General features: G+C 45.5%; 1 protein-coding gene across 2 annotated transcripts in view; it reads right to left on the reverse strand.

Moving 5' to 3' along the window:
• The window catches only part of LOC119374947 (uncharacterized), a 369,109-nt gene that overhangs the window by 15,472 nt on the left and 340,799 nt on the right, over positions 1-12,838 (reverse strand). For both annotated transcript variants that reach the window (XM_037645145.2, XM_049410916.1), the window contains 3 exons: positions 12,049-12,207; positions 11,313-11,399; positions 10,102-10,243 (listed from right to left, as the gene is read on the reverse strand). In XM_037645145.2, the coding sequence (XP_037501073.2) occupies positions 10,102-10,243; positions 11,313-11,399; positions 12,049-12,207 (388 nt within the window). The remainder of the gene's footprint in view (positions 1-10,101; positions 10,244-11,312; positions 11,400-12,048; positions 12,208-12,838) is intronic.

Raw genomic sequence — 12,838 nt, forward strand, 5'->3', positions numbered from 1 at the left:
TTTTGCAAGGCGACAGTACAACTTCCCCTAACTCCAAAATTGAACTTCTCCTAAATTGAAAAACGATTTATTTCTGGGGTTAAACATGCCAAAATCACGATGTGATTGTAAAAACAACCGAGATGGACGACTCTGCGTTTTTGTCAACGTTATTTTTTTAGCGTTGACACAGAGATGAATAAATGGATCTTTGAGCCCCCTCTGAAATAAGGCCGCCGTTGCCGGGAATCGAACCCGTATCCTCTAGCGCAGCGGCTCACCACAACGACTTGGGTCTTCGATCTATAGGCTCAGTTCTCAATAAGCGTATGCGCAAAGAAAGAAAGAAAGAAAAAAAGAACGAAAGAAAGAAGAAAGAAAGAAAGAAAGAAAGAAAGAAAGAAAGAAAGAAAGAAACCACTTACAATTTTGTTTGAGCATGACATCCGACTACATTTTTTTAGCGATTTCTCATGGGGATTCTTAGGTTCAAGTATTTCGCCGTTGAAAGCAAGGATGCAATGTACTTCAATATCATGCAAACACAATTCGAGCAAGAAGCTTTTTTTATCGAATGCGCACGTAGTCTTTACTTTCATAGCATGACAAGAATGTTCGCATTAGCATCGCTCGTAATAACAGCAAGCCAATTACTTCAGTTAGAACCTAAGCAATTTAAAAATGAGTTTGTTATTAAAACATTTTTATGAAAAGAAGTAAACGTGATTCGTAAATATGGCTGTCTATATACTTTCCATCCCCCCCACCTGCGGCCCTCCTCCTGCGAAATGCAATACCGTTTCATGTTACCTCAGTGATTACTGTTCCCAGCGCATTACAGATATTAAAAATAGGCCGTCTTCATTAAGCTTATGGCTTCATCACGTCTTGTGCAAAGGCGCAGCTAGCAGACATCTTTCTCGTTACTTAGTCAGCTGTGCAAGCAGAAAAATGAAGTCATTGCAAGCCGCAAGGGTACACGTTTACTGAAACAGTCATTCTGCGTTGCGACAGGCAACCACGTTTAAGGTAAGGTGACATCAGCGTTACCTTTTTTTTTGTATATCTCTCATTTCACACGTATATCGGATCCTCTTACATTTCGCTTAGAAAAAGGCAGAAACATTTTTTTGTAATTTCGTACACAGGTTCTTCAATAAGACTTAACGGCTGCCAACTGACTTAATAAAGAAGCTCGAGTAGCGCTTTGGAAAAATGACGTCAATGACATACGTTCCCATTTTCCCTAAAAACAAAATATTGGTGGGCGTGTCAAGGAAAGCAGGCGTCCCTAGTTTTAATACACACACGTTACAGAATTTTCCATCACGCATAATATTTCTCACTCGGCATATTATTTTCCCGTTTTCGTCCCTATTTCCGACGTGACATTAGAAAAAATGGGACAGAAAAGGTAAGTAATTCGAACGAAGAACATCCACGTGTTGCAGATGTCGTAGCCGTAGCGGGAACTCCGAAACTGTGCGCGTGACGTCATTCCTGCCTTTTTCAAAACAACCGTGTCAGGGCCTCGAAACGAAACTGTCTGTACGTAACTATCGTTTCCCTTCTTTACCCGTGAAACAAAATAATCCCATATCTATAAAAAGATGAAAAAAAAAGATTGTGGCGGAAACAATTGAGTGGCGAAGCGCAGAGACAGTCGATGTACGAAACAAGTAACAGAAGGTCGACAAAGGGACGGGTGTCAAGCTTTTCCCCAAACCGACAGAACGTACCCCTAAAATTTTCTTCCCTGAATTAGAAAAAAAGGCACGTCACGACAGTGGCTATGTTTAAAATAGAATTGGAGGGAGCGAGGGGCGAAGCGGTATGTAGTGTCAACTATCTAAGGTTCTAAAGTAGTACATATTCGAAGCAACGTAAGAAGAAAGACAAAAGTGTCCTACCCTCGCCTTCTTTTTCCCGAAACGGGGAAAATAGTTCAACTACACGTGTAAAAGGAGAGATGTTATGGGGAAGAAGTGCTGAGGCTGTACTGCAGTACACCGAAGTGAAATTAAAAGGAAGATAGTGGGAAATAAATGGAAAAAATAATTTTTACGTTGCGATTTGCAGGCAAGATTAAAGAAAGCCCTGAGTGAGGCTAGGAAAAACAAAAAAATAAAAGGCATTTAAGCGAGAGGAGAGTAGTAGAACTTGTGAACAGGTGAGCTGGTGATTTTCGATGCCTTAAATAGCAACAAAATATGGGGACAGAGTTGAAAGAGAGACTCTGTTTGTAATAAAGAAAGAAAACGAAGTAGATATATGAAGAGAGCAGCAGGCATGGTTTGAGAGGCTTGCCGTATTGAGGAAGGAGTGGGGGGATTTGAGGAAGAGTTTCTCTGGTGTGGCAGTAGTAAAAAAAAACTACGTAAGGAAAGGGGGGGGAGGGGAGGATGGGGAAAGTGGAAGAGAGGAAGGCTGTTCTGTCTCTTCATATCCGGTGCCGCTTCAACTGTTCCCTCTCCCCTTTCCCTATCGTCTCCCCCACTCCCCTGCCACCTTTTACTCCCCTTCCAAATCCGAAAGTGTTTCCCGACTAAATCAATTGCTGCCAGATGTCGCGGCGTCGCGGCTGCTTCCACCAGCGTCAGCCGATGCCGCTGCCGTAAAGAGAGGGAGAGAGAGAGAAAAAAAAGTGGGAGGGGAGGAGGGAGAAGAAAGAAATACAACCACGCAGGCGTTGTAAAGGCTTAGGCTACTGCTTGGCAAAAAAATGCACTACGCATGGCGACGAGAGTTACGGTTCGAAAAATAATACGACAGCAAACAGGGACGCGTCGAGATTTGTAGTGGAGTGAATGCGAAAAAGGACGCGCTCTCGTGCCGGAGGCCACGACAGATGTCACGATCCTGCTTTGCCTAAAAGCGTGCATCGTTCTGAAAAAATAGGACCAGGTTACGCTCGTTTCTAGGGCGTAATTTTTACTCCACAACGATGTTGAAGACGCACCTTTAATCGCAGGAAACTGATTACGTCTCGAGATATGTATAGCCGGTTTCACCAGAGCCCTAGTACCCTTTCAAGAGATTAATTTGTACGCAGAGAATGGTTCTTTTCGGTGCCATGGAAGCAGTGTGCGAGAGCCCGGTAAACGCCCCTCGAAGATATCGACGGTAAACGGCTCTCGAAGTGATGCGCCAACTGGCCCAAGAGTGAACTTTTTAAATGAAATTTGCCTACAATGCAGTCAGACTACAGCGATAACGCGGCTGTGAAAGACAAAGGAAAGCTCCCTACATAAATTTATACTTAGCAGGTTTGACTGATTTGGCGTTACACTTTGGCAGACCTTTAAAAATAACGCGTGGGTGTCAGACAGGTGTGACTAAAAAGTTAGTGACTCAAGGAAGTAAGTAAGTATGCCACCCAGGAAGTAGCAAGTTCCGGGTCTAAAACGGAGTGACTTTCTTGTAGCAGAGTGCGCGACCGGAATAGTTGGTTAAGCCGATACTTCAAATTACAGCACTGAAAGAAGGCGGAGACAACAAGGAGATCAAGGACGCCACATCACTATCCGTAATAAAGGAAACGTAAAAGAGGACAGCGCTTCTGATAGTTAACAACCTTTTGGTACTTGCTACCGCTCTGTCACTGTAACATCAAGTGTTCCTGATTGCCGTAGTTCTCCATCGCGCTGCACGGATCTCCTACGGAAGTGAACATATGCAGATCTCGGGATGCCACACTGGTATTAAAAAAAAAGGGGGCGCTTGCTACGCGTATGCATAGCGAATGGCAGAAAGTAAGCAAGAATTAAATTTACTGAAGCCGAAACATCTGCTGGAGTGGAGGAGGTATTGACACACACAGTCGGAGACATATGACAAAAATAAATAAATAAATAAATAAATAAATAAATAAATAAATAAATAAATAAATAAATAAATAAATAAATAAATAAATAAAGTTAAGCAGCCAGATCTCCGCTTGAGAAACGGCATATGCGAAGGGTGATAGGGCTGTGAATTGCACGGTGCGAGAAAAGAAATAATAAAATAAATAATAAAATAAAGACGACACACCTATTTGTTGTTTCATGTCGCAAACACAGGTGCAGGGCTGCACGGTGAATGTGTTTTTCTAAACGCTTGACGTTGATGACAGGACGTCGGATGGAGGCCAGAATAGGATTGTATAGCGTTGTACATGTTCTTTCTTTCTTTCTTTCTTTCTTTCTTTCTTTCTTTCTTTCTTTCTTTCTTTCTTTCTTTCTTTCTTTCTTTCTTTCTTTCTTTCTTTCTTTCTTTCTTTCTTTCTTTCTTTCTTTCTTTCTTTCTTTCTTTCTTTCTTTCTTTCTTTCTTTCTTTCTTTCTTTCTTTCTTTCTTTCTTTCTTTCTTTCTTTCTTTCTTTCTTTCTTTCTTTCTTTCTTTCTTTCTTTCTTTTTGCGGGTTGGTTTTACAGGTAGGTGTTGCAAGAATTTGCAGCAAGCTTTTGAACCAAGATATTGCTGTTATTAATTTTTTTTTTGCAACTAGCTTCTGCTACGAGCTCTTAAGGCTGTCTTCTGCAGCTAGCTTTGGCGTCGAGCTAATGCAGCTAGCTTGCGCACAGACTCATTAGAACGAGATTTTGCATTTAGCTTTTGCGGCTGCGGAACATTCATACGCCAGATATTAATGCGGATCAAGGTAGGACTAGGACGTGAAGTGGCAGGCAGAGGGGATAGCGGCGTGGCCTGTGCTAGAAAGAAAAAAGAAACAAGAGAATGAGAGAAATAGTAGGACAAAGTAAGAGAGAGAGCGCAGAGGCGAAGGGAGAGCGATCGCGTTTCGCCGAAACGTCTCCAACGAGGATAAGATGGGCTTCACCCGTCGGGTGCGCGCGTGTCGAACGGCGGGGGCCGCAGATCCGAATGACAGCTGGCGCCAAGAACAGCGGCGTCAGCTTCGGTGATGGACGGCGCGTCCGATCCCCACGTTGCTGCTGTGCACGAATCGGTGGTGGGACGGAGTCCGGAGGAAAGAACAGCGCTCCTTTCGCTGTTCCACTCTCTCCTGGTCTCCCCCACATTCACCATGACTGCTCATACTTGGACGCGAAGCGAGAGAAATATCTTGGAGAGGGGGCAAGCGCAGATGGGTGGGTGCCGGGGCAGGCGGTGGTTTAAGCTTCGATCGGCTAGCTACTAGAGCAAACAAACAGTGGTGACTTAGCGAAATCCAGTTGAGCGTAAAACCTTGACACATCAATATGATTAGACTTCGCGGCGATGAGTGAGTGCAAAAACGTATACAAGGTCATGGCACGGTCTTTTGTTGTGTTTTAAATGCGGTGGTTCCTGGGTTAGATGGATGCTCTGTAGAATAGTAAGTGAGGCACAACAACGTTCCTGCATGGGTTGTTGCGTGCCTAACTTGAAATTCACCAATAAAACGCTGAAATTTCACCAATTCCACAAACACGTAAAATATTTGATTTGGTCCACTACTAATGTGTATTCCACGTTTTTCAGCATAGTTTCAATCTCCTATAATTTATTCTTGTCCGATTTAGCCTGTTTGACTTGTAACATCAGAGATTGCTGTCTGTATGAAATGGCGACATATGCGACGACTGCTGTAGACCGACGGACATACGGACGGATGGATAGCAACTTTTAATGATAATCCTGCGGATGTTAGCCTGGTTTATCACCTCGCTTGATTCTCTAGGTGTGAGGCGATGACTGTGGTATATACAATAGCTAAACACACACACACACACACACACACACACACACACACACACACACACACACACACACACACACACACACACACACACACACACACACACACACACACACACACACACACACACACACACACACACACACACACACACACACACACACACACACACACACACACACACACACACACACACACACACACACACACACACACACACACACACACACACACACACACAATGTTTCGTTCAGGTGTGCAGTCCTTAAAAACAACAGTGCTTCCGTGTTGCGCATCGCATAGGCGCTGCTTTGCCACGGGCCCAGGAGGTGCCAGAGCTCCAAGCTCAAGCCGCGTTGCTTTCAAAATATGAAAAACGTTCACCACCGCGCAATTCCAAGTTTGTCTAGTGCCACAGCTCGCAGTAACTCGGCCACTCAAAACACCACTCACCGAGGTGTTTACACCGCCTGTTGTACCCAATCGCGGCTCAGCCGCCTCCTCCCCTTCTGTCGAATAACTCTTACTGCAGGCAGGAAAGCCGGAAAACAGTCACGGACTCGACTTCTGAAAGTTTTCTCGTCTGGGCGCGGACGCGACGAAATATTTGCTCTGCTCCGCACGACAAAAGAACGTCGCCAAGATGTCCTCCTCGTCCTTCAGTGTAACTACGTCATGTACTTAAAAGTGGACCGTCTGACTGAGAGACACAGAAAGCGTAGCGTACTCGCAACGCTCCATTGTTCCACGGCTACTCGAAATAAACTCGCCCCCATTTCGTGGCGACGTGACGACGTGCCTCTGAGAGCGTCCCACTGTCCGCGTGTAGTCCTCTCAAGATGAACCTAATGAGAGAGAGGTCTGTTATGTCTCCAACCGTAAAGGACGCGCTAGCGTGCGTGCAGCGTGTAAGCGCGTGGACTTCTTCTGTTCCGCAGCGTGCAGGGTTCGTCGGCTAAAACACGCGTCGTCGACGTTGTTCTGGACTTTCAGACCACTTCAGACTGCGACGCGCGTGTTTGCAGGAGGGCAAGCAGGCAGAGGAGAAGGCACCCCGCGGTCAGTACACGGCGCAAATTAAATTTGCCAGGAAAGAAGTTTAGCTGAGTACCGCGCGCTGGCATGCCTAGGAAGCCAACGCGCCCGCGGCGTTGAAACCGTGCATCGCTGGGCGTTGGTGTCGGAGAGTCGGGAATACGTGTTCTAACGTAGAGCTCAGAGTCAGAGGAACAGGTGGACGGCAACGAAGTGGGAAAGCAGGTTTGCTTGGTTGATTGATATTAGAGATAGATTACGGATAAATTGCCAAAACAACCACATGATTGCGGCCGACGCACTAGCTGCAGGAGACTTCTAAACACATCGATACACATATTTCCGCGCTGCAAAGGCTCCCTAAAGTCTGCTACCGGGATCTGTTTCAGAGGCTTTGGGAACAGCCTTACAGCTTTGACAACTTGAGCTGTCACACCGCCTTTACATTACCTGGAAACTCCATGTCGTTATATCCCTCCCTCCCCTAAAGAAAGAAAAAAATGGAAATGAAAGTGATTTGTTCTCCTAGCAATAGAAAACGTAAGCTTCGTGAGACGGCCATCTGTAGTACAACCTAACCACAGAAAACCGCAGAACAGCCGAACCCTTTCCTCCTTCAATACTCAGCCATTTTACAATGTCTTCGAAGACCAAAACAAAGGGCGCCCATATTAATATGTTCGATCTCACTTTTTCGAAAACGGGGACTCCGCGTATAATTAATGAACCCCACCACCCCCGCCCGCCCATTTCATTCCATCGAACCTTGCCTGGCTGTTAATTTTCTCATTCCTAGCTGTCACGTGTCGCGCACCGTGGTTTTCTGACACCTCGACTAGCGGCGAACCGCGCGCACGCATTCAGAAAACAATTAGAACAGGGAAAGGCGAGATGATAAAATAAGCGAAGAGAATGGCACCCAATCATGCTATTACGAGGTTGGCCTTTTTTTGAGAAACTCCTCATGCTGCAGAAAAGAGGGGTGGAGGAGAGGAAATCTTCTTTCCATGTAAGCTACTAAGCCTATAGTTTCGTTTTGGTTATTTCCTTTCGAGTGCTTCCTTCTCCGCGTGACGCATGAGTTCGGAACCACTTTATATTTCTACCCTTTCCTCCCCAATTCGACCTCGTATCTTCCCCTCCGCCCCCTTTTCCCTTTCCACTACTTTTATTGTTTAAATTTCGCATCGCTTTCATTTGTCACTGCTCTCAGTGAAAAATAGTCGGCCGGGAATTGGGCAAACAGACGCTGGCTCTTCAGAAGCGACGTGGGGGAGGGTTGAAGCAGCAGAAAAGAAAAGCCCCGAGAACAAAAATAAAATGTAAACGTCGGGCTCAAAAGAGTACGAGAGCGAGTACGAGAGTGAGAACAAGAAAGAAAGCGTGAGAAGCATACAGTGAAGCGCAGCTACAATTTTCATGAAAGCGGCGAACGATGTAGTACACAGAGTAGAGGATACAGTTAAAAAAAAAGAAAGATGGAGCTGGCGCCAGAGCGAAGATGCTAGGACAAGAAAGAGAGTGAAGCCAGTGGACAAGAAGAAAAGAAAAAAGAGGAGAAGCGAAAAGTTCGCTTCGCGGTCTGCGAAGATTCAAGGAGCGTGAGAGACAAGCAATTTGTCACCGACCGCAATATTCTTCGACGCGCTCGGAAGGCTCTTCCCAGGAGCAAGGAACCAACACGAAGCTCTTTTCTCTCTCTCCCCTCAAAGCTTCACTTTTCAGCTCCCTACGCACCTCTCCTCCCTTCCATTAATTGCAGATTTCTCCACGCGGGCGGCGCAACGATCGCGTTAATTGCTGGGCCCAGACACGCTCGATCCTCGGACACTGACTTCTGGAAGAAAGGAGCAGAAAGCAAGTACACAAAGGCGGGGCGCGTGCGTGGTGGCGCTGCAATCGCAGTCTGCTTCGGCAGGCGACAAGAATGGGGAGAGGAGTTTGGGGAATGGTTGTAGAGAAGGGGCTGTTCGGGAATACCAGTTTTTAAACGACCCGCGATTAATTATTTAATTACCGTGAGCGGGCCCAACGAGGCGAGAGCCAGCGAGCGAAGTCTGCGGTGACCGTCCTGCTGGTAGCTAGGGGGGGGGGGGGGTAAGGGCACTCGGGTGTCCAATAGGAGAGCGAGAAGCTCGTTACGATGACGACGACGTGGCAGCAATGACTTCCGGTCGACTAACTTCCGCTCTTCGCGTTTTACGGCCTCTGCGCGAGCGTAGCGCTGTCCAGTGAGCCGTCCTTGCTTGGACGTTAACTGGACGTATGCGCCGGGCTCCATAAAATCGGGAAGGCCGGAAGTGCAAAACACCACGGATGGGCTGTTTGCGAGAAGGGGGCAGGGGTGGGCGTCCGGTTGGTCGCGGAAATTACACACCGCTGCTAGCTTGGCCGCGCCGGTAGAAAAGCGCGCGAGCGAGCGTTGTGCGCATGCGCTTCATATAGGTGACGTGACTCTCGTCAATGTAGCGAAAAGAAGGCAGTATAGCTTCCTTGGCTGTAGCATAACACACGGCAGAACATCGCTAAGCGTTGACAGCTGTGCTAGTTGGTTCTGGTGAATACTATGAAATATTCTACTGGCGAACAAACACGTGGACAGGATAGGAAGACACACAAAGCACTTAAAGTATGGCGTTGTATGACTTCCTATCCTTTCCATATATGTGTTCGCCAGTAGAATGTTTCACAGTACTCTGCAGTACCCCGTGGGCCTGTGGGAAGGCAAGATACCTTATGATAATAATTCATAATAATAATAATAATAATAATAATAATAATAATAATAATAATAATAATAATAATAATAATAATAATAATAATAATAATAATAATAATAATAATAATAATAATCAGGCTGGCCACACCCACTGCTGGGCAAGGACCTCTCCCATGTTTCTCCGATTAATCCGGTCCCGTGCTCGCTGCGGCCACTTTATCATCGCAAACTTAATCTCATCTGCCCATCTAACTATCTGCCTCCACCTCGCGCGCTTGCCTTCTCTTGGAATCCAAGTCTGTTACTCTGAATGACCAGCGGTTACCTTGCCTTCTCGCTAGGTGCCCTGCCCGCGCCTGTTTCTTCTTCTCGATAATAGTTAGCCTCCAACAAACACGCATTTATTAATGAACGAACATGAGTGGATGCCTTTCCGGGGAGGTTTCCGCAGGATCGTCCCGGAAAAGTGTTGGTCCCCGTTCGGATTCCGGAAAAGGGTGAATATTGCCATGAACTAACTTGGAAGCTTGGTTTATGTGAAAACACGTAGACGTGGATTTCGTTCGCAGCTTCATCCTACGAAAAAGCACTTGAGAATTTTCCCTATCACGGACGTTGCTTCCATGTGCGGGCCTCCGAGGAAGATCTTTCGCGGTTATTCAACATTGGTCAATACATCACTACTCACCGGAAGGGTAGCCTCTTCTGTGCGTTGAATAGCGCCAGGATGACGTTGCCCAGGGCGGAGAGGCTGAGCGGCCCGCCAGCCTTCGTTCCTCGCTCGCAACTGCCCAGGTCGAATAGGTGCAACCGGCTGCGTCCTCCGGCCACTAGAAAGAGAAAAACAAATAATTACAGAAAAGAAAAGCCTGAGAGGTCGGCCTGAGCTAGCCTTTTGTGTTCTTTTATGCAACCGAATGGGAACCTCAAAATAATTTAACGAGTGTTTCATGAGGGCAAAAGATTTCGCCGGGTGATCTCCTTAGCGTTAGATAAATGAAATGGCAGTTTTGTAAAGGAGGGATGACTGCATTAGCTGCCCATCGGTCGCTCTATCTTCAGAAAAGAGGAAGTTTTTAGGTATTAACACGTAATGTGGTTTTTTTTTTTTGGTCGTTCAGTTTTTTGGTTTTGCTATCTTGAAACCTTTCGCTCTTGCATTGTGATTTGATTGCGGCTCCCGGCTTTTGTTGCTCTTGAGATTGTCTTTGGATTTGCTCTAGCCATATGCAATACGCATGCGCGAAAAGATGCTATTTAAGCAAATGTGGCCGTCAATAAAGATCAGTTGAAGTGCAGCGATAGTGTTGTCTCTTTCGTGTTTCGTGTATGTGTCCTAACCCGGGGTCCGCTGCCATTTATCGTAAATTTTAAGGCGAATTCGACCGTCGGCGTCCCGCGGCGTCGGGGACGAGAGATGCAAGAAATCATCATCACGTGATTACGTCACGATGACGTCACATAACAACAAACTTGTGACGCTGTTATGACGTCACGTGATGTAACGTCACCTGATCACGTCGTCACACGACATCGTAGCTTTGTCAAGGGTGGTCCGATCACGTAGGCAATGCAAAACCAGCTCAGGTGCCTCCGATCTTGGAGGCAGTGCAAAACCGCGTTAGGTGCAAATGCTTTCGAAGGGTGGCGGGGCAGGACCAGTACATCGACGGAGAAGATAAAGATGGCTTTCGCTTTCGATTCGTCTTAAGTGAATTCATAAGGGACCCTGTGAGTTTCTTCAATCTCACTCCAATGATCGAGTTCGTATTTCACTATGTCCCCAACATTGACTGGCATGTTTCCGCAGCACGTAAAACAGACAATGGCTGGAAGGTTAAAAAAACATAAGCTGGCATATAAAAGTTGATGCTGCATGGACGCAGCAGTGGCACCCACCTCCCCCTCGGCCGCTCTTGTCCACCCGGTACTGGTAGACGTGCAGCGTGAACAGAAAGTGACGGTTCCGGCTCTCGGACTCGGACCCTGAAAGGAGCAGCAGAAATCAGCGACGCGGTGTTATATCTCGTATAATATCTCATAGTAAGCTAACACAATTTACTCTCAGATCGATATACCTCTCCTGTCTCGTATCAGGCGGGCGAGTCCAGATAAGAACGAACACGAGGTCCTGATCACCATTCCGAATTTCGATGAAATCATTTAGTTTAGGCGCAGGTATTGGACCCAGAACAACGATTCTGGGTCCACGTATACCTTTGTGGTCGGGGATGAAACAAAGTCAGAATTGATCCCATGCTTTGAACTTCGATATCGAGGAATCGATAAATGACAACACATTTTTAACGCTTTCATAATGCTTTGCTTTGCTTTTGTCACGCTAACTATGGTGAGCTACTGTTCACATAGTGTTGCCCCTTAAACGTCCTTGGTTTTTTACACGCATTTCAAATATTCTTCTCGGATTGGTCATTCGGAGCAGCGAACCCCTGAATTCTGGTCTCTTGTATCTTACTTACACGTTGCTGAATCATTAACCTGTGTGATACGTTGGGTCAAAGTAAGAGAATAAGATGAGCAAACAGATAGACAGGATGTAACACTACTTTAAAACATAATTAATTTATTTTAAGTAATAGAAATGCCGTATAGCCTTAAATGGATAGGGGCTCACTCTGATTGGCTGCCGCCGCAGCGGCCACGGCAGCGTCCAGCAGGAAGGCTGCTTTCTCGGCCGTCGGAGCGCGTAGCTCACTGTAGTTCATCAGCTTGGTACCCAGGATGGGGTCGTCCCTCAGGTACAGACCAGGGGCAGTGCCCGAACCCTCGGTGCCTGCGTTTCACGAAACGGGCCAGACAATGAGCAAATCAATCAATCAATCAATCAATCAATCAATCAATCAATCAATCAATCAATCAATCAATCAATCAATCAATCAATCAATCAATCAATCAATCAATAATATCAAAATCAATAATCAATCAATAATCAAAATAATATATATTATTTCACTATTCTATCTATCTATCTATCTATCTATCTATCTATCTATCTATCTATCTATCTATCTATCTATCTATCTATCTATCTATCTATCTATCTATCTATCTATCTATCTATCTATCTATCTATCTATCTATCTATCTATCTATCTATCTATCTATCTATCTATCTATCTATCTATCTATCTATCTATCTATCTATCTATCTATCTATCTATCTATCTATCTATCTATCTATCTATCTATCTATCTATCTATCTATCTATCTATCTATCTATCTATCTATCTATCTATCTATCTATCTATCTATCTATCTATCTATCTATCTATCTATCTAATTCCCTGTAAACACAGATGGCGGACATATCGAAACCTGCCATTCATTAACTTAGCCAACCTGCAATACTCGTTCAATAGTTAACTCATTTGCTTGAATCATGCGTATATGCAAACTAGAAATT

Source organism: Rhipicephalus sanguineus, chromosome 11, assembly GCF_013339695.2.
Source record: "Rhipicephalus sanguineus isolate Rsan-2018 chromosome 11, BIME_Rsan_1.4, whole genome shotgun sequence".
Taxonomy (NCBI): domain Eukaryota; kingdom Metazoa; phylum Arthropoda; class Arachnida; order Ixodida; family Ixodidae; genus Rhipicephalus; species Rhipicephalus sanguineus.